The following is a 27,834-nucleotide window of genomic DNA, read 5'->3' as shown; positions in this document are numbered from 1 at the left end:
GGTGGGCAGGAACTGGGAGAGACAGGTGGCCATGGCCCTGGGCAGGAGCCACGGCAGTGCTGGGGGGTGAGAGCGGAGCTGGGGCAGGGTTCCAGCCCGCACAGCACGCGGCTACTGAGCCCTCGAAGTGTAGGTGGTCTGAACTGAGATGACTTCGTGTTAAAAAATGTGAACTATCACATTAGTATTTTTATACTGATTACGTGTGAAAATGAAAATAATTTGGATGTAATGGATTAAGTACATCATCTATGTTAATTTCACCTGTTCCTTTTTACCCTTATAATGTGGGTATTAGAAAATTTGAATTACATGGTGACTCATATTCTATTTGTAATTGAACCTCACTGTTCCAGAACATCTGAGCTGGAAGAGCCATTAGACATCCTCCCTTGTACAGGGGGGAAAATGAGGCCCAGAGGGAAGGGACTTGTTCCAGGTCACACAGCCAGAAAGTAGAGTCTGGGAAATTGGAACTTAGGTCTCAGGGACAGAGTTGGGAAGACCCACGCTGGGGTCCCCGGGTGTTGCCAGCCGCGAGTTCCTTAGGACGATGAGAAGACGTACTTCCTGAGAGTTCAAACGACTGTGAGGGGAGGGTGGGAGCTTGGAAAGGCGCCCACCGGGGCCATTGGAGGATCCCGACCTCGGCCTAAAGCCTCAGCAGCAGTGGGGGCTAGAGAAGCAGTGACGCCACGGCCACCGAAGGACTGTGCTCATTTAAAAAGGAAAAAAAAAAAAAAAGCGAAGCCGAACTGCAGACAGTAATGAAGCTTGCAGTCCTTACGCGCTTAATGAAGGGCAGAATGCAATCCTGAAAATGTGACCTGCTCTGCACCTGCGGCCCCCAGGGGACACCAGCAGAGAGCTGTGGGAAGAACAAAGCCTGCGCCTTCAGCCGGAGCTGGCCGGGCGGCCCCGGGCCAGCGGTGTGTGGCCCAGGGTCTAAGGTATTACAGGCTTTGGAATGGGGCAAACGCGGCCACCGGCTCTGCCGCGCATCATGGTCCTCAGCCCGTTCACCTGTCTCGGGCCACACATCCTCATCTGAAAATGAGCCTGACTCCTACTGAAGGATCGCTGGGAGGATGGGTAGATGACAGATGTGAAGTGCTTAGCCCCTGCTGGGCACATGGGAAGTAGTCATGTGTTCAGCAAACAATTGCTGCTGGGCCCCGGGAAATCCAACAACAAACCAGACAGGCCAGGCCCACGCCCGGCAGTGCTCAGGGAGCAGGTGAGGAGACGGACCAATGAGTAATTGATATAGATGGTGAGCAACGCCATGAAGAAAACCAGAGGAGAGCGAAAGGATGGAGAGTGACGTGGGACTGTTCTAGGCAGTAGGGGCAGGGAAGTCTCCCTGAGAAGGTGGCATCTGAACTATTAATATTGGTAGAATCCGAGAACCGTGGCTTGGGAAGGTCTACAAAGGCCACGCTTTCACAATCCTCTGCTCCCGTCCCCCTCCCCCTCGAGGGCCCTCCCAGCGCAGCTGAGGCGCTGACATTGGACTTCCAGGTTTCAGCCTCAGTTCCATCTCCTCGCAGAACCTGAGTAAGTTCCGTTACTTCTCCAGAACCCCGTTTCTTCGCTTGTATAATGGGGATAATGACGCACAGAGAGGCTGCTCTGGCCTCCCTGGGAGGGCTCATCGGGCAGCCCGTCCCCCACGGATGCCGACTGTGACCGGGCCTTGGGCCGGCGGCAAGGCAGACACACACACAGCTAATTTAGGTGTTGCCTAAATTCCAGGATGGGGAATTTTGCACAAGCACAAAGGAGGACTTCCTGAAAAAGCTGGCCTCTGAGTCGAAGCTCCAAATGTCTTCAAGCATAAGCAGGGGTTGTGCAGGAAAACAGGACGGATGGGCCGTGGGGACAGCCCCACCAGAGGCTCAGGGAGCAGGCAGTGTTCTGTCCTTCCCTCTGGGCCCAGAGCGGGGCCAGGCTGAGCGCGTGGGCGGTCTGACCACCTGGAGAGCAGAGTCTGAGGCAGGGGTGGTGGGGGCGGGGGGTGGATGTCATGAGGGACGTGGCTGGGGAGATGGCAGAGGTCTGGTCTTGGAGGACCCCCTCTGGGCTTCATCTTGGGCGCTGCAGGGGGTGCGGGAAGCGGGGGTGGCAGCTGGGGTACGATGCCGTTGGATTTGAGTCCTAGGCTGATCCCTCTGACAGCTTGGAGCCCCGTGGGCCTCCCTTTCCAGCTCAGGGCCTCAGGGGCCTCCAGCTGCCCCCGAGCCCATCTCCTCGGCACGTGCGCTGCCTGTAAATAGCACCCACAAGAGCGGGAGATGATGGTGACTTTCTGGAGAGCGAGCCGCTGGGGCTGGGCTGCGGAGGCTGGGGGCAGCTGGGTGGGACAGGCTGGCAGAGGGCATGTGTGGAGGATGGGGGCTGCCGGGCGGCCTGGGCAAGGAAGCCAGGCCCCTGAGTGCGCGCGCTTGGCTGGCTGCACAGGATCTCACGTCGGGAGCCTTTCGGCCTTGCCACCTCCCCCTTCCCTCCCTGGCAGCCTGGGTCTGCACCCCTAGGAAGTCTTGTGAGAAAGCTTCTGATCTGAAAATCAGGGGGCACCCCGTGGTATCCAGGGGACCCTGCCTCCTCTGGCCTCCTCAGTTGGTGGGCCAAGGAAGCCCCCACAAACCTGGGGCTCAGGTCTTGATCTCCTAGCAGCCAGGCCTAACCTGCAGCCTCAGGCCTTGACCCTCTCCCTTAGTTCTCAGGCGACAGCCCCAGCCGGTTGGGAGCAGAGCTCCCAGACAAACAGTCTCCTCCTACTGCCCTGTGGGCACCAGGTCCCGCCTCGAAGCACTGCCTCCTCCCGCAGCAGCTGGGTCTCTGGGGTCAGGCTCAGGGAAGCTAGTAAGCAGCACTTACTGCACCTCTTCTCTGCCGGGCATCCTATAAGGACCCTCATGGGCCTTATTTCACAATCCAGGGGCAGGGAGGTGCTATCACTCCTGCATTTCATTGGTAAGGAAACAAGGGCTCCGACAGCCAGGTGGCTTGCCCGCAGCCAGGGCACTGGGCAGCAGCGCCGCTGACGTTAGGCCCCGCCACTCTCCAGCTCCCTCAGCCCTCTGGCTCTCCCGGGCTCTAGGCTTGCCTCAGACCAGGGCTCTGCGGCGTGGGGAGCCGCTGTCCCAGGCGCCTCGCTCCTCCGGGGGCAGCGGCTTCCCACCGGCCCTGGGAAGCCCCCTTCTTCCAGGCCTGGGAGCTTTTGTCACCTTTCCTTGCCAGATCCCCTCAGCTGTGCCAATGGTGGGCACCGCCGCCCCCGCCACCAGCAGCCCCAGCCCTTCCTAAGCCAAGGAGCAGGGGAGGCGGGGCTGCCCGGAGGGAAGCAGCTGCAGGAGGCTCTCGTCGGTGCCACTGTCAGCACCTGTGCCAGCATCGTGGCCCAGGGTGGGCATGATTCCCCTCCCACGTCAGGACAGCGAGTGAGGAGGTCCTGTGGGGTGCAGTGCATGCCGACAAGCCTCTCAGGGCACCGTGACCGGTGGGGAAACTGAGGCTCAGAAATGAGTCCCACAATGTGAAAGTGGCAGAGTTAGGCCCAGAATCCTGGTTTCTCTGCTCCCCGTGCTGTGTAGGTCACAGAATATTGGAGAAGGGCCGTTAGAGGTTATTTAACCTGCTTTCTGGGGTGAGCTGAAGAGACCTGTCCAAGGTCACACAGCTCATGAGTGATAATGCATTGTTTTCTCATGATTTTCCATTATACATGTGCTGGCACATCGCCACACATCTTGTTACTTCTAAGGTAAACCTCACATTTAAGATTATGGAATGCTTTTTAAGAAATGTGTTGAGGCAACTTGGTTGAGGCAAGTACCTCTCACTACAATAGTTGTTAGAAAGCCACCCACGAAAATGGGCCTGTCCCCGGAGAGCACCCTCGGCCCCTGCCACCCCCTCCCTGCGGATGGTGCGGGTGCCCGGGCTGCATTCTCAGTGAAGCGTCTTCTCGGAGACGGCACACAGGAGAGGGCTTTCTGGGTGCCTCCCCACCTTTCAAACTTCAGTTTAGCCCTGGTCTGGGGCTGGAGAGAAATAGGAACAAAAAGCGGGGTGATCTTGGACAAACTTGGCAAGATCTTGGATGGATTTTTCGACCCCTTTGAGCTTCCATGTACTCATCTATAAAACAGGGTAACAGTACGTCATTGTAGGGTTAGCGTCACTATCAGTCATGATGGAGGTAGAGACCTGGCCCCATAAATGGAATGAACAATGATGAGGATGAAGATTGAGGACCAGACCAGTCAGGGTACTTACTGTCCAAGCATAAAGCAAAGGGCGGCCTTGCAAATGAAACTAAGTATTCGGAACGATGTTTACCACTCAAATTTCCCTCCTGACACTGGGCACCAATGGAAATGTCATAGGCTTTGGAGTATGACATTCCTGGTTTGAATTTGAGCTCAGCCACTTCCTATACAAGCTTCATCCAATACGATACCCTCATCCAATATGGCAGCCACACGCAACTATTTAAATTCAAATTCTCAGTCTCACTGGCCACATCACATTTGATTATTGATTCCCACACCGAACAGCACAGAATAGGCCATCCCTCATCACAGAGAATCCTACTGGACAGAGAACACCAGGTGACCTGTGGACGCAGGGCCTGGTCCAGGGCGGCGGGGAACATGTGGCAGTGCTCAGCCCTCCCTGCCTCGAGGACCCTGGCTGAGCCCTGACTCCCCGTGCTCACCTGGCCAAGGCCGTGCTCTTCCTCACAAAGTGGGTGAAATGCTGGAGCCCGCTGCTCTGGTTGCGGTTCTGCCACCGACTTACTGTGTGACTGAGTGATGTCGCCCCCTGGAACCCTGATTTCTCCACTTGCAAAATAGTAATTCATGCTCCTCCAGCCTCAGAACGTTGCTGCCAGAGTCAAGCCAGGAAATGATTGAAAGTGCTCTGAAATACGGGGACCACAGAGACGCAGGGACGGTGCGGTGAGGTGGGAACAGCCTGCACCGGCTGGCAGAAGGCTGGACCGCAATTCCACCTCTCGCTAGCTGAGGACCCTTGAGTCCACCGAGGAAGCCGCGTCTGAATTCCTTCACTCAAAGAGGTAGTGACGAAGTCACCACTCCGAACTTTCATATTTCTGTGAGGATCAATAATGCAGATGAAAGTGGTCTGAAAATAGCAGAGTGCTACTCACGAGTGAGGCGCTACGGGACCACCGTTACCTGTACTGAAGCGAGAGAGGCCAGGCACCACCACCTCCTCTCCCTTCTGCGCTCCGCCAGGGCGGGCCTCCCTGCTCCAATAGACCAGGCCAGGACAGAAACGCGGGCACCCCATGGACAAGGCCCGTGCTGCTGATGCTGGAGCAAGACACTGGCTCCACCGGGGCCACGGGGCCACCTTGGCGCACGGTCACCTCGGGGAAGGCCACTTGCATTTGAAGCCCCTGGGGCTGCCGGGTCTCCTCCTAGGCGGCCCTGTGGTGCAGCAGGGAGCAGCAAGGGGAGCTGGGTCCCAGGCGTCCACGGGCCCTGGCTCTACTCCAGGTTTTGCTCACCTGGTCACACAACAGGTGTCCCCGGCGCACCAGCCATGTGCCAGACACCAGGAAAAGGGGACAGAGAAACGGTGAAGACCAGGCCCTGCCCTCCAGGGGCTCTGTCCAGCCTGTGCTTTTTCTTCTGCCCCCGGCCCCCCACCAGAAAGCCCATTTTACCTGAGCTTCAGAGGCACCCAGAGGGGTCTCCGCGCTGGCTGGCGGGGGGACCTCTCTGGAGCTTTGGGTCCCTGGTAACATGACTGATCATTTTCACTGAGCACTTGCTACATGCCGTTATCTATACCAGAGTCTTTTATGTGTCATTTGTAACCTTCACAATTATCCTAGAGTTTTTATTACCTCAGTTTTATGGACCAAAAAAAAACCATTGACATTAACCTACCTAAAGCGGCTCATCTAACAGGAGAGAGCAGGGGTCTATCGTGTGACTCAGATCTGAGTAACTCTGAAGCGGGCTCTGAGCTACTGCATTAATTTGTATTGTCTCCTGATTTGATACTTTCCAATAAAATGATTGCTGTACCAGAAAACACTGTTCCCTGAGGAGCCCAGGAATAGGAGAGAGATGGGGAAGTCAGAGTTGCCAAGTGCTTCCCAGAGCTGCCTGGGTGGGGGGGCCACCCTTGCACACGGGGGCCAGGCCCTGGGGGGGCAGCTGACCCCCACGCCATCCTCCTCCAGTCAAAGGAAGGGCCCCCACAGAGCCGACAGGCGTCGGCTGAGAACTGGTGAAACGGAGGAGCGGGTCATAAGCCACAAATGGATCTCGTCTCAAACCAGGCAGAGGACACGACTTGTTGCTACCAGACACCATGTCTCCAGCTGATAAACGCCGGGTTTGCGGCCTGGCTGCCGCCTCAGGCAGGATGGGCAGGAGGAGAGGGCAGGTAGGGAGGTTTAGTAGGTCCCATGGCAACAGCCCAGGTCTGACAGACAGACCAGGCTGCTGAGGGACTGGAAAGGATGGCTAAGTATTAGGCAAGAAGTGCCTGAATACAGAGCATGCTGCTTAAGAGCAGGCTCTGGGGCCGGACGGCCTGGGTTCAGTTCCCAGCTGTGCTGCTCACCGGCCAGGTAATTCAAGTGGCCTCTCTGGTGTCGCTTTCCTCCTCGGTAGCACAGGCGGTAACGGCACCGACATCGTGATGTTGGCGAAACAAGAATTCCTGAACACTCTCTGTTCAGTGGCCAACATACACTAAGTGTTTAACTATTAATTACATTTCTAAAAGTTACGAATCCTCCATCCTCATGAGAAAAACAAAAAAGAGAGAAAGAGACACAGCATTGGCAGGTAGTTCAGACCTCCACCAGGACTGGCCTGGGTGCTCTTGGTACCTGTTCCTCATGTACCAGTCCTTGCCCGGCCGCAGGTAACCTGTCCCTCCAGCTGCAGGAACCACATACCACTGCGGCCTGAGGCAGCCCTCACCTCTACAGCACCTGGCCCAGGACCAGGCATCTAACAGGCCTGCAGGCTCCAGAACTTCCGGGCTGAGACACCTGGTGCGCCAGGCTACCTGCGTACATGTGCATGTTAACAAAAAGAGTAACGCACAGGTCTTGCCCTTGAAGGGGTCACGGTGTGGCTGGGGAGGCGCTGAAGCCATCCTGTGACAATCTCCTAATCCCTGTTCCCGTCCCACCCTGGCTCTGACCTGGCACCCCCACCCTGCAGTCACACGTGTGCGCACAGCTAGCCTCTTCCTCACCTCGCCTCGGTCCCCTGGGCCTGTGGGCAGCCCTAGGCCTGGCCTCTCTGGAAGAGCCGGCTTTGGGCTGGACCCAGAGCGCAGCATAGAAGTTGCAACCTTAAATGGAATGAAAAGCTGTGTGGTCCTGTGCTAGCCCCATGGGCCCCCTTTCCCACCCCCTGCCTGCTCTTATCAGACCCTCCTGGTGGCAAGTCTATGAAATTTCCCCTGTGGGTCCCTGGACAAGGTTACTTGTCCTGATGTGTTTCATCGGCTGTTTCTGGCTTCCGCTGGGGGAGCCAGAGCAAGAGCGGTAGGAGCGGTGTTTGACGAGTGGCCGGAGAGCTCTGGCCGGCTGGCTGCTCTCGGCCTTCAGCTAACCTCTCCTCGGCGGGCAAAGAAAGGAGGATGCTCGGATAGGCCAGCCCACAGGGAACCAGGGGAAGAGCCTTGCTGGCGGGGTGAGGGGGAAGCTGGATTCTCCCTGAGCAGCTCCGCGAGCAGCGAGAGGAGCGCTGCTTGGTCCGGGTTGGGCAGCAACACCTCAGCACCCTGAGTGCTGTCTGGTGCCCAGTGTGCAGGGCAGACACAAGGGTCTTCGCGGACACAGGGCCTGTGACCGGGCAGCCCCGGGTGACAGGGCAGCAGACAGGCCAGATGCACAAGGAAGTGAGCTTGCTTTCTATGCCTCTGTCTGAGATCCCCTTTTCTCAGTGAATCTGGAGTCCTGGGTTATTTCCCAACAAAGGGTGACGCCCCTCGGTCTGGGGCATTATTTTTTCACATGGAACACATCCCTCTGTACAGGCTCACAGGGGTAAGGTGAACGATGACGCTGGTAGCTCAAGGAGCAGGGTGGCAAGGCTGGTGCCCCACTTCCCTTGCTCTCACTGGATGTGTTCCTGCCTGCCTTTCTGAGTCTGTGCCTTCGCGCAGACGTGACCTTAGCTGTGGTGCCACAGGGCTCTCAGTCCCTGCCCCCGCCTTGTCCCCATTCGTTCTGGTCTGGAACAGAGGCCCTGGTTACTGTGCTGCAGCCCAGAGGTGAATCCTGCCCTGGTTGTGGGCAGCCCCGCAGTTCACTCCAGGCCTCTACCTTAGGCTGCGTCCGGCTCCCTTCTTTCTCGTCTTTATGGAGCATCTATACCCTGCTGGGCGTTTCACAAGTGTTACCTTTCCTCCTCACAATCACTGTTAGGAACGACTTGCCCAAGGTCGTCGTCCAGTCAGAGCTGGGCTGGGAAGCTCTGAGTCCAGGCCTGAGAGAACTGGGTCACTGGGGAGCCACTCGGCCCATTTCCCACCTCTGCTCAGCCACCCCTGACCTGCAGCAGCGCCTCACCTCTGTGCACGGTCACCTTCACGGCTGGGGTCCAGCGGCGTGTCTGCCATTACCCCCAGGGCTGCTCTCAGGATGACTGCTCTGGCCTCTCTCTCCAAAGACACTGCTTAGGCAGGGGGGCCCTGAGGGCTTTGGACAAGAGTCGGTTTGACCAGGCTACTCCGGGACTCTCCCAGAAGTCAGCAGAGCCCCCCGTCCCGCCTGGGCCAGTCTCATGCTGAGCTGAGCTTAGAGGCTGTGGGATAGGATGCCTCCCCTTGCCTTACACGGACTCTTGCTGCAGAAATCACGTACAGCCTCGCTGTGCATCTGCTTCTCTTGTTTTCTTGTTGGCTGCCGGCAACGTGACATTTTCAGCTTTTACCACAAAAGGTTTCTGCTTATTTTATACTTATCTGCTCAGCGCTTTATGCTTTGGGGGCAGTTGAGATTCCAGGGATAAATGAGAAGTGGTGGGTGTTATAGGGATCCCTGAGGATTCAGAGAGCTTGGACGGGGAGACACATAAACGTGAAGGAATGAACGTTCTCCTCCATGCTAGAAATTGCAGGGAATGGCTGACCTGCATGTGAAGGACTTCATTAATAACAACTAAAATTTTCAAGACTAAATTCATTAAGTCCAGGCTTTTAATCTGTACTATAATTCTGTGGGGCAAATATAACAATTTCCCTCATTTACAGGTGGGGGTCAGAAGAGAGAGCTCAGGAAGGGTAGCTCGTCCAAGGTCACAGCCAGAAAGCGGCATAGCTGGGCTGTGCCCAGGTCTGACACAAGGCCAGCTCCAAACCACTGCGCCACACTCGCTCCCTGGGAAAGAGGGATCAGGGCAGGAGACTGCGTACAGCAGGAGAGCACCACCTCCCCACCCCCGCCCCCGCTAACAGGGCCTGAAGGTACACAATGGCCCCTAGGCCCCCAGGCCTATTAAGCTTGCTTGACAGCTGCCCAGAGCCAAAGAGAAAACATCTGTATCATCACAGTCCATCTGAAACTCACGCAGCATTGTGTTTTTCAAAGTACATATTTTATTTATAAAGAATAGTGCAAGGTGAGCACGAATAACGTTTCTAATCCAATTTATACAGCATCTTGTGCTGGTTACTCGCTCTGACCACGGGTGGCAGCGGGTAGGGCTGGCCCTGGTAAGGGAAACGATAAACATTTCTGTGATTTGGAAGCAATCTAAAGTAAATGAGCCCAGGGGACACCTTTTTTTCTCAACAATGTAATCCCCAAAGCACAGACAGCATCTCTTCCTTACAGGCCGTGGCGTTGGTGCAGCAAGGTTCTGAGTTCTGGCTGCATTTCTGAACTTTTGGCCCAAGTCCTACCAGCCCCAAGGTTTTCCATGGCAACAAAACAAGGATCCACTTGCCTTCTTATTCCCTTCAAACCTTTAAAACTTTAAAGCCCAGAGTATTCCTTTTACTCCTGCTTTTTCCCTGTCTCCCGGGTGTCCCTGGGACACACCGGGCCAACCGGCCAGGGCCGGGCTGCTGCGCTTTCTCTGGGAAGACTGATCGGAATGTGCTGGCATTCCCCGCCCCAGTCCAGCTTTCCAGCCCCCGTTTAACAAAAAACATTGCAATGCAAGGGTCGCGGTTTCTTCCATCCCTTCGTCAATTCACTCAGGCACGTAAGATTTAAAGGCACTTGCCTCCCATCTCATTAATATGCCCTCAGCCTGTGGTGACCAGATCATTACCTGGGGTGAGAGAGAAACCCTTCGGGCCGATCTCATCTCCTGGATTCTGGGAGTATGCCTGATTAGACTGGGCGCAGAGAACGGGGACCTTGTCTCCCCATTCACCCGCTGGACTGGCCCTCATCTCATTCTGCAGCCCGTGTTGAGCTCCTCCCTGGGAGCAGAGGCTGGTCAGTAGGAGGGAGTCAGGACACCTTCTCAGAGAGGACCAGAATCACTGGGGAACCCCGGACTCACCCTGTGGGTCAGGGTTGGCTCTAGCCTCAATTTTTCCAAACACAAAGCTTCTGAGACAGAGGAGATGGGCTTTCTCAAATAAGTGAGTGAACATCTTTGTCTCTGCCCCTTTGCTGCCCCTCTGGTCCCAGGTTCTGCTCACATACTTGCTCCTGAATCATCCATGTGCTCTCTCACTTGCCTGGGTAAGTCCTGTTCCTTAAGTGATTCCCATCATTCCCACTGAATTAGACTCCAGCTTGGAATCTGCCTACCTTTCCCTCCTCACCAGCTGTCTGATCAGCTCTGGGAACCACAGACTCCCCCATACCTCCTCGGGGGCCCCCGGTTCAGCCCGGAGCCCACCCGGCAGCACCCATGGCAACGGGGCAGTGAGAACACTGCTGCGGTGATGTGGGCTGAGGCCACGGTAACAACGCACTCTGTGGCAGCGATTCAGGTCTATTGGGCAGAAGCAGGAGAAAAGAACAAAATGGCTAAGGAGAGCTAGAAAAAGTCTTTCTACAATAAAATTCACACTTGGGTGTCCCCAGGGAGTGACACTGGGAAATCATTTGCCAATGCAGTGCCTTGCAAAGGTCTACTCAAAGACTAAATTAGCGATGGCCTTTCCTCACTCCCAACCAGAAGGCGCGCCGGGTTCATGCCTCCTGACGCATGTGCGGGGCCAGGAGTCCGACAGCAGTACGTCCGACTTCTGCGCCTGCTCCCAGCACGGCGACTCGCTGGTCTTGTGGACATAACACGCGTCCTCCACAATCTGGGGGGACACAATCTGGGTCCGTCAGAACCTGGGAAAGGGTTTCTTGGTATGTGTAAGGATCTGAAACTTGCCTTCAAAACATAGAGCTTTCTTTATTCAGAAAACATTTAAAAACAAATCACTTTCTCCTACAGCCCTCAGCAATTAATTTTTTCTTTATCTGTTTCGGCCGGAGGATGTCCTGAGGGCACCGCAGTTTCCAGCCTCTGCGGTGCCGCCTTCTCACCCGCGGAAAGCACAGGCCGGGCGGTCTCCTTCAGTGGGTTTCATCTGGTGTCAAGGGGAGAGTCAGAGCCATTTCGCCACTCGCAGATCAAGAGCTCTCCGGGTCTGACAGCTCCCAGGACTGCAACCTTAAGGAGAGACAGCCGACCTGGCAGAAGCAGTGAGGGCGGCCTGTGGAGGCAAAGTCTTAAAGGTTTGAGCACCATCTTCTGGTCAGTTTTTGGCTTTTGAGGCTGACCTGCCTTAGAAAACTTCATTTACTTCAAAATAAAGATCCCTGAGCTGACAAGCTCAAGTGATTTGCATATCAAAACAAGGACACTCTGGAGGCAGGAGCGAGTGGGTGAGCTGGCCCAGGCTGGACCGTGGCCTGCACACAGCCGGCTAGGCAGCCATCGGACGGCTAGGCAGCCATCGGACGTGCTGGGCAGTATGAGGGGTCCGCCTTCTACCTTTCCAGCAGTGCCAATAAAAGTCCCTACCATGACCAAAAAGCGACCTTTTGCCCCTGCTTGCCCCTGGTGATGTGAAATGTGCTTAGAAAGAAGGGCTGGGCTAGGCTTCCGCCAGCCTACAGCGGGAGGGACTGTGTCAAACTGGGTACCACCCTCCGCAGGGGTCAGGCCCCACGCTGAGGCTGGGAGCCCTACCTGTGTGTAAACACTGCACCAGCAGACTCCTACCTTCTGGCACGGAGGAAAGGAAGATAAATGCTAGTCATTCCCTCCAAACGCGGGAACCTACATCCATCTAATTGCACTTCATAATGGATTCCACAAACCATTAATTATCAGATTATATGATAGGAACTGAAGATAAAAAAGCTTTGTGGCATTCAGACTCCAAAGGATCACTGACCTGCGGCAGCGGTGGCAGCCTGGAGAGCTCAGACGGCAGGCCCCTTGCACAGCATGGGAGACGGCAGCGGGAGGCAGAGCCGGGGCAGCCACTGGCGCTACTCCTCCTGGCACTGCTTCCCCAGCTACAGCACAGGCTCCAGCGGGAGGGGCAAGGCCCCCAGGCAGGGTAGACGTTGTAGGCGTTGGGTAGGGAAGGGGACGAAGACAATGTGGAGAGGCTGCAGGAACCAGCCTTCGGGTAGAGAAGACCACGAAGAGCATCCTGAAGGGCCCAGACTGCACACATCTGGCGGAAACACTCCAAAGGCCTCGTTTCTGGAAGGGCTGACTGTCCTGATCAGGTGGCACTCCACGTGTAAACGGCGCACTCCTGCGTTAACATGCTGCCACCTGTCCTCCCGCCACCACGAGGGAGCTGGGGGCCAGGCGACCCAAGCAGCTGAGAGGATGAGAGAAGTGGGGAAAGGGCATTGTGTGCTCAAGGCTGGGCGGGGGTGGGGGTCCCTGGATGGTCTGTGGGTGTCTTTCTCTCAATTTTAAATGGCCAGAGGCACTGACAGTGTCTGCAGCCCCACTGCGTGGGCTGTGGTCCTGCATCTTCAGCTCCGCGCAGAGGGCGCCGGCACGCGCACCTCTCTGATTACCGCAGCTCTTCGGCTTCAGAAGCTGTCCTCCACTGAGGGACGGCGGTGTCACAGGGGCCACGGTGGGCCTGGGGGGACGTCGGCCTGCCTGCTACGGAGGGCGGTGGTGTTGGCGTCGAGGACTCAGTCACTGGCGGTTCGATGGGAACCAGGACTCGTCTCCGTCTGTTTTCCAAGTGAGACCATTTTGGTCGGTGCTAGGCTAAGATGCTCAGCACTCAGGACAGCCGGGGACGAGGGGCAAAGGGCAAGCTGTGGAGCTTTCTCTCTGCTGCAAAGGCAGGACCCCATCGCTGGATACGCAGCCGCTCACTTGGCCTCCCCACAGATCAGGGTCACGGTTCCATCCAGCAGATCCTCCACGGTCACCGCCACGAGCTCAGAGCTGGTCTGAGATGTCTGCGAATCTGGCAGTGCCACAAACACCTGTGAGCCAGCAAGCTGGGTCTCCTCCAAAGTGATCACCTGCTCTGTTGAGGCCACCGGCGGCTCTGGGGTTTGGATCACCTGAAAGGGAAAGAGCGCGGGGCTGCTCTGGGCAGTGTCCACAGTCAGCGCCCCAGCATTTACATGGTGTCCATCGCATGCTGTAATGATGAGTTATGTGTTCACCTGAGGAGAGCAATTACATGCGCCTAACGGGAGGAAGGAAACCTAACACCAGTGATGCAAAAGAGAAGGCAGACAACCAATTTAAATGACTGCGCGCTACGCTGCTGAAACTGGGCTCAGTGTGCCGTCTCCGGGTACTCGGACTCTGATCCCACACCAGGGAGTGTGGGTTCAGTCTCTCGCCGGGTTTTCCCGGCTCAAGGATTACATTGCCGAGGTAAGGGCCACATGACAGGAATGCTACTGAAGGTGGGCGGCTTCGTACTAGAACCACGGGAACCTGGATGATTTGCCAGAAGCCCTGACTTGCCCAAAGTGGTGTCTCCGGACCTTGATCAGGTTAAGAGCTTTCTTTGGTGGCTACATGGGTATGGAGCGAAGGCCACAGGAGGGAGAGCAAGGGTACAAAATGTGACTTCTGTCAACTCACTCGGTGGTCTCACCGGGCTGGCAAGACTGGAGCGCCTCTCCTCTCTTCCACAGGCCACGCATGCCCCTTCCAAATCTGCATCTGTTAAAGGGGACCTTCCCATCTCAGGGAGAACTAGTCTGTGTTTAAGTACAGCCAGTTCCTGCCTGAACCTCCATGTGATGTTTCTCAACTGTGCAGCTCAGGACAGCTTGATGTCCCCTGATGTTTTCAAACCAGAGTGCCCACAGGGGGCAGGTACAGGCAGCCTGGCTCTTGAGAACTGGCCAGGAGTGGGGAGCAGGGCACTGGGCACGAGTGGGCAGGAGGAGGGAAGCCAAGCTCAGCTCCGTCTCTGTGCTACTGGGAGTGAAGAGACCAACGGTGATGTTCAATCAAAAGTCACCTATGAGAGTGGCTTTCAAACTGTGTCTTCTTTCTCTCTTAGCAATGGAATCCATTTTTTCCCCAAAGGACCTCTTAGCAAGAACCCTAACAGAGAAAAAGCTAAAAGGAGAGCTGTCTGCGGATATGGCAGGAGAATCACCCAGAGGCCTGCCTGCCTTGCCCTCTGCTCCCCGGAGGCCGCCGCGCACGGTCTGTCCGTGACCATTCCCGGAGGCTGGACGGCGGACAGGCAATCAGCCTGCAGTCCCTCTTCTGTCCACCCAGAAATCACTGCCAGCCTTCCAGGGACATGGAGGGGCTGCAGCAAGCTTAGCTTTGACACACATTGGGAGAGGAAGCTTCCCACCGGGGAGAGGCGAGGCCCCACGTGCCCACAGGTGTCCCGTGCCCAGCCCGGAGGAGCTGCCAGGGTATTGGCTGAAGGTGTTCCCGGCAAAGAGCTCACGTGCCCCTCCCCGAGGTTTCCCACAACTCTCACCAGACCCCAGAGTGCGTCATAGGAGGTGGGAAGTGTGTGAACAGGGAGAGGAGCCAAGGTGGTTCCGCTGTTGGAAATTCTGGTTCTAGGCTCCCACTGCTTAAGGCACATTCCTCATTTGGCCACCAGGACATGAGAGCTTTCTCTTCTGTTTGGTCAAAGGCCCCAAGAAACTCTTTTCAGGTCCTCTCGTGATGAATGTATTGCTTACAGGACCCTCCGAGAGTGCGAGAGAGGAGGGTCGGTACTGTGAGAGAGACCTCTGGAAAGGCTTGGGAGCCCCACGTCAGCAGCCTCCTGCCCGATGGCCCCAGACTCACCTGTACCACCTGCGAGGTTGCTGCTTGGGTTTCAGGCCCCGGCACCTTCGGGTGTTCGGATTCCAAGTGACCCTCCAGCTGGGCCTGGGAGGTGAAGAGCTCCCCACAGAGCTCGCAGGGGAAGGTGCTCTCCGACTGCTTGAAGTGCTCCGTGGTGACGTGGTGCTGCAGGGCTCCGGGGAAGCGGAACGTGGCCGCACAGTACAAGCACCTGAATGGCTGCGACCCTGGAAGAGGGAGACACAAGGGATGGGCTGTGGGTGAAATGGCTGAAAGAAACAAGAGAAGGGAGAGGGGACAGGAAGGAGCAACGAGGAACACAGTTCAAAGGCAGGCCCAGGTTCCGTGGGGCTGAACCAAGCTTCCCTGAGCCATAGCTTCAGTGGCACCGGGTTCAGGCTGCATCCACCTCCGCCAAAGCCCATGACTCAGGTAACTGCAGGTAACGATGCTGACGACACTATGTTTCATTAATTCTAGGCAGCAAATTTTAACAACTCTGGAATGACTCCAGTGCCATCTTAGGGCTGCTATGGCGAGGTGGCAGCGGGGCACAACTGTCAACGACTGCACTTACAGAACACTGAAACCTGATGAAGTCCAGCATCAAGACCTGCAGAAGGCGTGTCTGGGGCTTGGAAGAAAACCCCTAAGATGGGCATGGGGTGTGCACATCTTTAACTGACAGGAACCCAAAGGTTTAGCAGAGAGGCCAGAGGTGAATGTTCAGGATGTTTGGACATCCCCAGAGCAGGAAATCACAAGTACACCAGTTCCACACGGCGCTCAGCAGACTGAAGCCAGGGCCTCGCTGCTCTCTCCACTCGCACCCGGTGCTCTCAACGGCAGTTTAATTTAACACCGCATGGGTAACACACGCGTTGGCAATCTGAAGTGAAAGTGACTGAGAAGCTGGATCCTTACCTTCATTTATTTCCTGTTTTCCTTCTTATGTATGCACACCAGAGTGCATAAACATCTATGTCAAATTAAGTCCAGAACAGCCCTAGAAGAGCCTGTAAGTTCTAAGTGACAAAGAAGCATAGTTTTACTGGTTCATTAAAAAGGGTGCGTCTTGTAACGGGCACTTTAGATTTGCTGAGACCTAGCAGTAATGATGGTAATCACAGAAAACGCTCACAGGATACTCGCTGGTGCCAGGCCTCTACGTGTTTTCTGTCTGCTAACATACTCAGTTCTTACAGGGTGAGGTAGGAATGACAACTGTCCGGTTTTACAGATGAGGCACAGGTAGCTACCCAGCCTGGCCTGCAGATCTGTGGACAGTGGAGAGGAGACTCCCCGCCGGGCACAGCAGCTCAGCAGCATCGCCGGGGCACTGACCTGAATGCTGGCACTTGATGTGAACTTGAAGCAAGGCTGGCGTGGGGAAGAGCTCCTTACACTGGTCACATTCATGGAACTTCATATCTGCGAAGCACACGAGGGAAGAAGTGGTGGGACAGAACAAAATGATGGCTCTGCGAGGCCGGACAGTGAGCACCAGGCTTGGGCGGGGGTGCCGGCCAACCCTGAGCGAGCACCCACAGAGAGCCAGGGCCCTGCGCCCACGGCGCATCCGTGTGCTGTAGTGGTAGAGACTCCAGGCCTGGATCCAGGCTGCCTGGATGCAGATAAGGCTGTGAGGACTGCACAGCAAAGCGCACGGGGAGTGCTGAACACAGGGCCTGGCATCCAGGAAATTCTTCACAACGGCTGGCTGCGGTGATTACCCTCCAATTTACTTGCAAGGCACGGATGAGTTACACAAGAGAAGGAAACAGGCTCAGAGAAGTCACTTGTCAAGGTCATGCTGCTGACCAGTGCTGCGGTCTGGATTTCCACCCAGACCTGTCTGCCACCAAAGCCGCCCCCTTCCAACGTACAGTGACCGGCCGTCACTCGGGCTGGTGGGAGCTAACACCGACCGCCTGAGGTGTCTGGGTTTGACAACCACCGCCCCTCAAGCTGCTGCCCCGGTGGGCCTGGGACCGACCCTCAGGTGTGCTGGGGCAGAACAACGGTCGCTGCCATCGCGCACTGCACTCCGACACTGGGAGCGGGGATTCTGGGACGGAACCTAGGATGCCGTGCCGCTGAGGCGCCCCGGCTCACCGGCTCACACTCCCTGCCGCTGGCTCCCAGCTCACCTGCGTGCTCTGTTTTGATGTGCTTCTTGTGTTCAATGGTGTTGGAAAAGGTTTTGTCACATGAGCTACACTGGAGTGATGAGAACTTAGAAGATCGATGGTTCTGAGCAGCAAACACATCAGGGTGGTGGGTCCGGTTGTGGTACCACAAACCAGACAATTGCTGTAAGGAATTGGGCAAGTGTTAGGGTTTGGAATGTTCCAGAAAGCTGGAGAGCTCATAAAGCCCTCAGGCGAGAGAGAAAGACATTCTCAGGTGAGCTCACGGATCCAGAATCACACTCTGACCTCTCACATTGACTGCCGACGTGACAGAGGCTAGTGTTTGTGGGAGCAAGGCACCTAGCTATTTCCTGAGAGGCCACCATGGGACGGGGATCAGCAGAGAAACTCGCTGCTCACAACGAACCTGGGAGGGAGGAGTCAGAACTTCCCAGGGAGGCAGAGGCTAAGGCACAAAGGGGTAAAATGACTTGCTCAGGGTCACGTGATTAGTAAACAGCAGGAACAGGATTCAAATGCTGGCATCTGTTCTTCACCACCAAGCTGTGTCTCACTGCTTCCCAGAGGCTCAGGGTGCGACAGGGCGCACACCGTCCCTACTCAATAGGCAAGCGCCCCCCTCCTTCCTGGGCTCAGAGCAGCATTGGGACACTCTCCCTACAGGTCCATGGTTTCCTAGGGACTAAGCCCAGGTCCTACTCAGCTCTGTAACTCAAGTGTCGCAGCACAAGGCTTGGTGCAAAGTTAACTCTCAAAGTTAATGTCCCCAAGAGTGCAGGTGGACTTTGTTGAAAACAAAATTAGCTACTGTGCTTCTTCTTCTAACCCAAATCTTACAGATGTCAGTCAGGACCAGTCTGTTCTCTGTGGTCTTAGAGTTTCTCATAGATGTGGTTTCTTTTTAGTTCTATATGGGGTTTCTTTTTAGTTCTATATGAGGTTTCACTTAAATTACATACCAAATTCTAAGATAAAAAAGCAGAGCCCTTCCCTGGGAGTTAAAAAAAAGTAATTGTGCTAAACAAGAGAATTCTAGGCAATGTTACGCACCCTACTGCCATTTTGATGTCCCTGGACACATGGGGTCAACAGGTTCTGAAGAATGTGAGGACCCCGGGGGGAAGCAGCGTTTGGTTCAGAGGTGTGAGGACCGCTCCAATTAGAGCTCCCCCACCGCGCTACTCTGACCCGGCCCCCGAGGGAATCTGAATGGTGACATGCCACATCTTCATGAGAACCAGCCAAGTCACCATCTCTGCAGATGAGATGTGCTCTACAAGCCACAAAATGGGAACCAAAGGTCACCTGGTAGGCCTTGTTGCAGATCCCGCAGCTGAAGGGCTTCCCTCCCACGTGGGTCACCATGTGCCGCTCTAGCATGGAAGGGGCGCTGAAGATCTTTCCACACGTGGGGCAGGGGTGGTACTCCTTGGAGTGCACCTCGTGGATGTGCTTGCGGTGGTCCTGCAGGGTGGGGAAGCTCATCCGGCACTTCTTACAGTCGTAGGGATCTTCGATGTCTGGTTCCACGGAAGAAGGGGTGGAGAAAAAAAACACAGGCAGCTGTCAGTGAGGTGTGGGCGGCTGTGCACAGCTCCACATACAAGGCTCTGTGTAGAGGTCATGCAAGGTCACAGACTCCAAGGACCAGAAGTCACTACAGCGATCACCTGACTTCACCCTATCTTCTTCACGGGAGGTCAGTTCCTCTGAGGCTTCTGGATTAACCACCTGTGCATCGAACGGTTCACCTCAATTCCTCATTTTATATCTTATAAGTTAAATTCCATTTTACTGCTTTCCTAGGGAGTATTGCTCTTGCTCTTCCCCTGCTTGTAGTGGGCATTTCTGCTTCTAAATCTCTATGGAGATTTTCAACATACTCCCCAGAGCATCACTATTTCGTTCATTGCCAGTCACATGAATGACAGGAATACTCCCTTGCTCCCCACTTCAGACTTAATAAGAACGCTCTCATAGGTAATGTTTAATGAGCGCCACGTGAAAGGCACATTCTCAGTGCCTTACATGTATTAACCCACTTATTCCTTTCAATAACCCCATGAGTGGGTTCTATTATCAGTCCTATTTTATAGACGAGGAAAGTCAAGGCTTAGAGAGGTGGCAGAGGAACAAGGAGGAGGTGGCTGAAGTAGGTAAGAATCCCAGCATTCATTCCCAAGGCCACGCTCCAAGCTACATGCTTAATGAGACACGCCACCTCTTCAGTGGGATCTCAAAAATAAGAACTAGCGGGATGAAGAATGCATTTGCCATCCCTATGGCAGGAAACTTCCATCTTTTTCTGAAAACAACAGAAAGTGCAATGTTTTAATAATGAAATCCTTTGCCCACAAGAAAGGCACAGCCCACAAGCCAACCTTCTCTGTGCACTGAGTCAGACTAATTCAGAAACTCTGACACACAACAGCGCTCAGTATCATTAACTAGTTTCCCTGTGGACATGAGCTCTTGAAATCTCAGTTTTACATTGTCTTTTAAGACCCTTTGAAGGAGTCCTCCATAAGCAATGATGTGGTCCCGTGAAACAGGTAAGGAACAAAGAGAGGGACCTGGATGCTGGGCCTGCTGCCAGTGACAGCCTCTAAGGCACGGCAAAAGATTTCGAGTCCCCTCTACTGTGGAAACTGAGAATGTCTCCCCGCTTTCCTGACTTTCATGTAATGCTACTGGGAAAAGGAGAGTAAAGCATAATGTCACTTAAAAAGGCTGAGAGCTAGAGAGCATTATGCTAAGTGAAATAAGCCAGGCAGTGAAAGACAAATACCATATAATCTCTCCTATAAGTAGAACCTAATCAACAAAACAAATAAGTGGGCAAAACAGAACCAGACACATGGAAACAAAGAACAAACTGGCAGTGACCACAGGGGAGAGGGGAGGGGGAGTAACAGGGGAAAGAAGAAGAAGGGTCAAGTCAAGGAACATGTATAAAGACCCATGGACAAGGAAGGCGGGAGACTGAATGTGGGAGAGGGGAGGGGGCAGGGCAGGGCAGAGCAATGGGCAGGGGGAATGGGGGCCACTGGAACTGAACAACAATAAAAGAAAACAAAAGGTTGAGAGGACATCAAAACTGTGGCATTGGACCCGAGCCAATCTCACTCATCTGGAAGTCTACTGTAACTGGGTATTTTGGACAGGCTTGTAAACTCTGTGTGTGGGGGGGGTGCACTTTATATTCCTCCTGCATTGCCCAATTCCCAGCCACAGGCTGGGCACACAGGAGCTCTGGCAAAGTCCTTTGCTGGGTGGCTGATGACAGACTCGACTGTGCTGACAGGAAGCCCAGGCTTGTGGGGCACTGTGTCCGTAGACAGCTGGAAAGTGATGTGTGGGGAACAAGGGCAGGGATGGGAGAAGGGAGGACAGGTATGCAAGGGCCACTGTGCACAAAAAGACAGGCTTTGATGGTGACAAATAGTACCCGAGAGGGCTGCTCTTGTCACCAATAATACTTTCTGGCATTCGCTGAGCATTTTTGTGTGTCAGGACTGGAGCTTCCTGCTTTACATGTGATAGCTCACTTCATTCTCACAGCAATTTAAGGTGCTAGTGTTATTATTTTCTTTAGTTTACAGAAAGGGCCCAAGAGACTTAGAAAGGTAAAGGGATTTGCTTAAGGTCTCAAGGAAGGAAATGGCAGGGTCAAGATTCAAGTCCAGGCCTGTGTGATTTCAGGGACCACGCTCTTCGCCCCCTGCTGAGCTGTGCCAGTGTCACGCCTGCTGTAGCAACAGCAGTGCAGTGTGACATGGCTGCCAAGGGCCACACGTCGACTTCCTGATGCTAACGGGGATCACGTTCCCCTTCCTTCTGGTGCGTGTATTCAATACAAGTGTGTTTTCGTCTGTATCAGTTCTAGCAGAAGGGGAGAAAGACGGGGGCAGACCCCACTGGGTGAATACAATGGCACTTGAAAGAGAATGTTGGCGGGAAGACTTTTAAGGGAGCGCGACCAGGGACCACTGATGATGGTCTATGTGAACTCAAAGTGCCCGGTTGCTCCTGTGGGGAAGGGCAGGTATGAGTGTAAGATGAGAGTGGAGGCAGCGGGGGAGGTAGAACACAGACGCTCCGTGGACTAACGCGAATACCCCAGTGCTCTGCAAGCCCGTCTGTTTCCGGGGCTCTCTCCTTCAAGCACAGTTTGCCTCTGTCAGCCACACAGGGCCAGGTGGGCTACAAAGGAAGACAAGAGAACAGCCCGCACAGAGGAGTGGGCGTCAGACAATGACATGTTAAAATGGGATTCCCCTTGAAACAGAAAGGACGGACTCCGAGTTTGGCAGGTGAGGAGGGGAGGGGAGGGCACTGAGCGCAGCCCAGCTCTGGTAGAGGGGCGGTTCTGTTGTGACGGTTGCATGTCTTCTCAGGGCCAGGTCTGCGCTGAGTGCCCCCAGCCACAATCTCAGTACATACTGTGAAAGGTGTGCAGGTGGATGGAGAGGCCGTTGGCTTGCCGGAAGCCCTTGCCACAGTCCCTGCAGACATATGGCTTGTCCCCGGTGTGGGTCCTCACGTGGCGGGACAGCTCGATGGACTGGGCAAACACAGCATCGCAGTACTGACATGCATACATTTTTCCTGGAAATACACACGAATGTATTAGAGCCAGCACTAAACCTCTATGGCATTCCTAAAAGAAAATCACATTCTAAGGCATGTACTGGGGAAATATAATCTGCAAGACGACAGTACAACATCAGGGAATTTGCAATTCCCTGGGTGAGAGGTCCAAGTCAGCCTATCAGACGATGCCTCACGAACACAGCTGATTAAACAGAGATGGTGTCCGTGTGGTCTCCCTACCCTGAGGAATACAGACAGAGTTCTTATCACACAAGATCATCCATCTTTTAACCAGGCCACCACACATGCATGAAAGAGCTCATTCCTCTCCCAAGAAACAGCTATATATCCTTGTGCCCAGAAACACCCACGTCTGGATCCCTTGAAACATATTCAGTACAAAAATGCAACAGCACATAAAGATGAGAGGCATGGATTCAGAGAAGAGTCAAAGCCTTCTCCCTATGCTATAGTTACCATAAATCATTTGGCTGCTCTTACCCTTCACATGTTAAGAATATAATGACCAGGCTGCCAAAGACTGCTAGGAAATACAGATAAAGAGCAAGTCCGGAGAACTAGCATTTGTTAACAATGCTAGACCAAACGTACCTCACCCACTCTTATGGGCCAAAGGAGAAGGGAAATCAGTGAGGTAAGGGTCCAGACCCCCAAATCCTAGGGCCTAATTCAACAAGAGCAATCAACCTCATTTTCATTTTTACATATTGGACTTTGCAGTAAAATTCTGTTACCAAAAAAGTGCTTCTTAAGCCAAGAGTTCAAGCTATTGAGAAGCCTCCGACTCAGCTCTCTTCTTTCCCTGTACTTTCTAGATGATCTTATCTCAGAGCCTTGGACCCATCTGTACACTGATAGCACCCACATTTCTATCTCCAGCTCCCAGCTTTCCCCAGAACTCCAGGCTTCTGCATCCTATTTCTTATTATTTCCCATCTCTATTTGGAAGTCCAATAGGCATCTCGAACTCAAAGACAAAACAAAGACCCTGATTCTCTACCCACCCCCCCACCTCAATTTCCCCCACATCATTTACTCAGTTGCTCATGTCAAAAATTCCACAGTCATCCTTAAGTCTTCTCCTTCCCTCACATCCCTCATCCAATCCATCATTAGTCATATTACTTCCACTTTTAACAATATATCCCCAAACCTGAATTTTTTATTACCTCTCTGTTCCCAACACAACTCTAGTTGACAATGCTAAAACCTCTACACTGGACTACAGCAATGCCTCCTGCCTCCCTGCTAATGCTATACTCCTGTCCTATTACAGTTTACTGTCCAGCATTACCTTTAAAAAATGTAAATTAGGTCTTATCATTCCTTGGCTCAAAATCTTCCTATGGCTTCCTGTGGTAGACAGAAGAATGCCTCAAAGATGTCCATATCCCAATCCTGAAAACCCGTGAATACTGTTACCTTACACAGCAAATGGGACTTCGTAGATGTAAAAATTAAGGATCTTGAGACAGGAAGATTACCTTGGATTGTATAAGCAGGCCCACTGTAACCCCAAGGGTCCTTGTAAGAGGGAGGAAGAAGAAGGGGCATGATGACAGAAGTGGAGGCTGGAGGGATGCGGCCACAGGCCAAGGAGTGTGGGCAACCTTTATGGGCTGGGAAGGACAGGGAAGGAATTCTCCCCAGAGCCTCCAGAAGGAGCACACTCTGCCAGAATGTCAGCCTTGTTAAGACCATCTTGGACTTCTAACCTCCGAAGTGGTAATGTTATATATTGTTGTTTTAAGCCACTGCTTATGATACACAGTTTGCATCAAACCCTGGTACATGACTTAGAAAGCCCTTATCTTGGTTTCTAAGACCCTGGAAGATCTGGCCTTTGGTGATCCCTCTGATCTCATCTCTCAAGACTCACTCCTTTACTCTGCTTTAGCCCCTTCTAGTGCCTCAAATGGCTCCCGCTCACTGCAGCTTGGGATCCTTTTCTCCTAGAGCTCCCACTGGTTGCATCTCTTACTTCGTTCAGGTTTCTACTCAAATTTCAGCTCTCAGAAGCCTTTTTTAATGATACAAATAGTGTCCCACCCCAACCTGTCCTCCTCTTGCTGGTAACTCTGCCTTATTTTTCTTTATAGCAATGACCATGATCTGAGTTTATATTACACATTTACTTGTCTATGGTCTGCTTTACTCATTGGGATGGCAGCTCCATGAGAGCAGGGTGCGTATAGTTATACTATACCTAGTGCCTGCAATAGGGCTCAAAAAATTCATGTATTCAGTAAATATTATTGAAGGCACACTATTGCTGAGGACTATTCTGAGTCCCACAGATACAGCAATTGAAAAAAAAAAAGACTAACAGTTCTACCCTCATAAAACTTTTATTCTAACAGGGGAGACTTACTATAAATTCATTCATAAAGTAGATAATACATCATATGACAAGCACTATGGAGAAAAACAATGGAGGGGATCTGGGGCCGGGGTCACTGAGGTTTTACACAAGGTGTCAGGAAAAGGTGAGGTGAAAGGCCTTTGCAGGGTTTTAAGCAGGGGAGAGACAGGGTGTGGTTTAGTTTCAAAAGGATCCTTTGGGCCTGTGTATTGAGAACACTGTCCAGCAAAAAGGTGAGAGAAGGAGAACACCTGGGAGGCTACAGCACCAACCCAGGTGAGATGAAGGCAGCTTTATCACTTACACAGTTTAGATGCTCCAAACTATACACAGAATCCCCAAGGGAGGCTCCACCCCGCTGACTGGACTAGAAACCCCCACTGCCGCCTCCTTCCTGGCGTTGCTGCATATGATGCCACTGATGACGCTTCATGTCACTGTCACTGCTAGACACACTCCAAACCTCAGCTCTGTGAGCACAGGCTCCAGCTCAGTCACCAGCATCTGTCAGTGCCTGACCCACAGTGAGTGCTCAACCAAGATCTGGCTTGTGCTCAAGGGCCACCTGAAAGCCCCAGGAATTCCTGGCTTTATGTAAATTCTGCAACTATACAATTCTACAATTACACACTGCGTTAGTCAGCCTCTCTTCAGAAACTCTCACCGTAAGTATTTTACATGCCTGTGCACCTATGTGCTCCTAGACCTCTGCTTTTACATTCTGTTTTGTTTTTAATCTACCTGAGATACACATCATGCCTAATTCTGAGTGGGTTTTTAGGCAGCTCACAGGGTTGAAGTCTGCAGGAGAAATGAAGACATTCTCCGCGCCTTACCTTCGGAGTGCTTCTTCTTGGTGTGGTAGGCGAGGGCGGAGGCCTGGGTGAAGGTCATGAGGCAGTGCTTGCACATGAATGGGCGGTCCCCCGTGTGAAGGCGAAGGTGGTTCTTCAGGGTAGAGTTGGCCGCAAACTTTGCCCCGCACTCTTCACAGGAGAAAGGCTTCTCATCGAAGTGCTCGGTCAGTTTGTGGTACTGCATGCCTAGGGAGGCCATGCCAGAGAGACACTAGTAATCAGTGGTGTGAAGCTACATCATATCCAGCTCCAGGATACACTCTGCCAGCACCGCCTCGGGCCAGGCCCTGCCCGCTTTAACTTCAGACGGCCATACTGCTCATCACATGTGCCCGCTGCCCAGCTGCCCGCCACCCAGCGCGCTGAGTCACTTCAGTCTCACTCATGGTTTAATCAGGCACGAAGTGTCCTAGGTGTATCTTTCCTCTCTCTCTTTCTTTCTCTTATATAGGACCCAGTCACCCAGAAAGAGCGAAACAAAACTCACTTTTACGTTTCATTAGTTTTACCCAACATCTGGGGTGAGGGAAAACAATTCTGACTATGCATCCCATGATTTCCCTGACTCTTGTTTATTACCAAGAAACAAGTGATGCACAAAAGCCTGACAGTCAGTTGTTAAATAGCTGGTTATCATTATGAGTAGCGACAGCCACAATTTCCTGAGTACTAACTCTATTGTAGGTTCTGAACTATGTATTTAGCTGTATTATCTTAAATCATCATAACAATATAAAAAAGTAGGTGGCATCAGGGTGCCTATTGCTAGGGAAATTAAAATTCAGAGCTGATTCCAAAGCTCATGCCCTTCTCAAAACATTACCCTGCCTCTCTAGGAATCTGCTCTATTTTCTAAGCCCATCCACGGCCCCTGTTGTATGCAACTAGAAGCAGTCCTGGAATGCAAACCACAACATTCGGAATTATCATCCTCAGTTACTTCGCATTCCTGAATGTACCTGAGGCGTGAGCAAATTCTCTTCCACAGAGGTCACACGTCACCGGAAGCCTCTTCTTCTTCTTCTTGGGGACGTCAGGCTCTCCGCCCGCACCGTGGGCCTCCAGCTGATGTTTCTCCAGCTCTTTCTTAGACTCCTTGGTCTCATTACACTCCTTACACTGCACCTGTTTGCTCTTGGCCACCCGGCAGCGCTTCATGTGCACCTTTAGGCGGCAGTAGAAATGGAAGCTTTTGTCACAGGCCTTGCAGATGAAGCTCTTCTTGGCAGAGTCTGGGGAGGAAGAAGCGTCCTTCTCTTGCTGTTCTGGCAAGGAACTAGTCTCTCCTTGATCGTTCTGTTTCCCAGACTGGCAGACTTCTTCAACTGGCTCAGCTGCCCGTTCATCTGCTTTGTCATTGGCTTCCAGGTGAAATTTATTACTCACCTTCCACCTTTCCTTCTCTCCATTTTCCTGAGTAAGGAAACCTGCGTGGGAGAGAAATCTTATGGCCTCTAGGAATTCTCTAAGTTTCTACTTTGCTTTCTCACTTTTCTTCTTAGAGGAGAATGCAGACTACTTGAGACCCTCAGAGGTAACTGAAGCAATATCACTGTCATCTTTACTTGATTAACACAAACAGTATTAATTTACATCTATGTCTACGACTTTTCTAAGTACTGAGAGCATATAAAGAAATAAATAAGGTAGCTAGGGATGAACTTTCATATGAACTGCTGCCTCTTCCCCCAAGAAGGAAACAACCTGGGTCGCAACAGGACCCCCACCCACCCTGTTTCTTACCAGTGTACGCTAGCTCCTGCATGACAGGCTGCAGGCCTGGGAAGGACCTGTGCATGCTGCAGAGGAGCCGACATATTTCCGTGGCCGAGACGGCCTTTTCCATGGCTCTGCTCAGCCCCGCTTTCAGGGAGGCTTCAGGGCTGGCTGTCTCAGAGGAAATGCTCAGCATCTGAATGAACACCATGAGACAAAGGTTTGCGGGTTAATATCAGCAGATTTTCTACATGGTTTTTAACCTAAAAAAAAAGAAAAGCTAATTTCAGGAAAGCATTGCCCCATGCGCAACAAGTTTACATGGCTTGTGATAAATAAGAGTGGAAAGCCCTGTTGTCCAAAGAACAGGGAAAATAACAAAATTAAAAAAAAAAAAAAGAGGCACATGGGAAGGCAAATGTGCGAATACAAAGGTGCAGACAAGGAACATTAAGCATTTTCTACGAGAAATATCCTCCTAGCAACAAGGAATCTCCCAAAGAACTTTCCTAGATCTTAATATTAAAAGCTTGGGAAACTGCAGGATTTTGTTGTTGGTGTTTCTGCCCTGAAGATCAAAATAATTTTTCATAATATATAATTATCTCAATGTCTGGAAGTAATTTTGCATGATCAGTGGCTTCACATTTTTAGATACTCAGATGTACCCTTTTAAACATCATTTTCTTTCATAAAGAAACTCAGCTTTTTAAAGAAAGGGCCTTTAAAGAGGCCAAGAATATTATTTCAAAGCCGTCCTCTTTCAGAATGTTAGAGCTATCAGCAGAAAGAGTCAGTACACTGAGAAAATAAAGCGAAACCATCCGCAGATGGCCAAATGGAATTTTCATTTTGGAAGATATTTTATTCCTGCTCTTTTCAAGTCT

The 27,834-nt window shown here is 52.9% G+C and overlaps 1 protein-coding gene across 3 annotated transcripts in view; it reads right to left on the bottom strand.

Annotated features, from left to right (window-relative positions):
* Positions 1–11,931: 11,931 nt before the first annotated feature.
* Positions 11,932–27,834, bottom strand: part of ZBTB40 (zinc finger and BTB domain containing 40) — a 60,335-nt gene continuing 44,432 nt past the window's right edge. For all 3 annotated transcript variants that reach the window (XM_054571696.1, XM_054571697.1, XM_054571698.1), the window contains 9 exons: positions 26,975–27,143; positions 26,191–26,658; positions 25,211–25,417; positions 21,842–22,006; positions 18,704–18,918; positions 17,396–17,558; positions 16,590–16,676; positions 15,246–15,472; positions 11,932–13,525 (listed from right to left, as the gene is read on the bottom strand). In XM_054571696.1, coding sequence (XP_054427671.1) covers positions 13,328–13,525; positions 15,246–15,472; positions 16,590–16,676; positions 17,396–17,558; positions 18,704–18,918; positions 21,842–22,006; positions 25,211–25,417; positions 26,191–26,658; positions 26,975–27,143 — 1,899 coding nt within the window. In that variant the 3' untranslated portion in view covers positions 11,932–13,327. The remainder of the gene's footprint in view (positions 13,526–15,245; positions 15,473–16,589; positions 16,677–17,395; positions 17,559–18,703; positions 18,919–21,841; positions 22,007–25,210; positions 25,418–26,190; positions 26,659–26,974; positions 27,144–27,834) is intronic.

The sequence above is a fragment of the Pteronotus mesoamericanus genome, unplaced genomic scaffold (genome assembly GCF_021234165.1).
Source record: "Pteronotus mesoamericanus isolate MK-2021 breed Mesoamerican mustached bat unplaced genomic scaffold, CSHL_Meso_final contig_221, whole genome shotgun sequence".
In the NCBI taxonomy this organism is placed as follows: Eukaryota; Metazoa; Chordata; class Mammalia; order Chiroptera; family Mormoopidae; genus Pteronotus; species Pteronotus mesoamericanus.
This window is presented reverse-complemented; position numbering and strand designations above follow the sequence as displayed.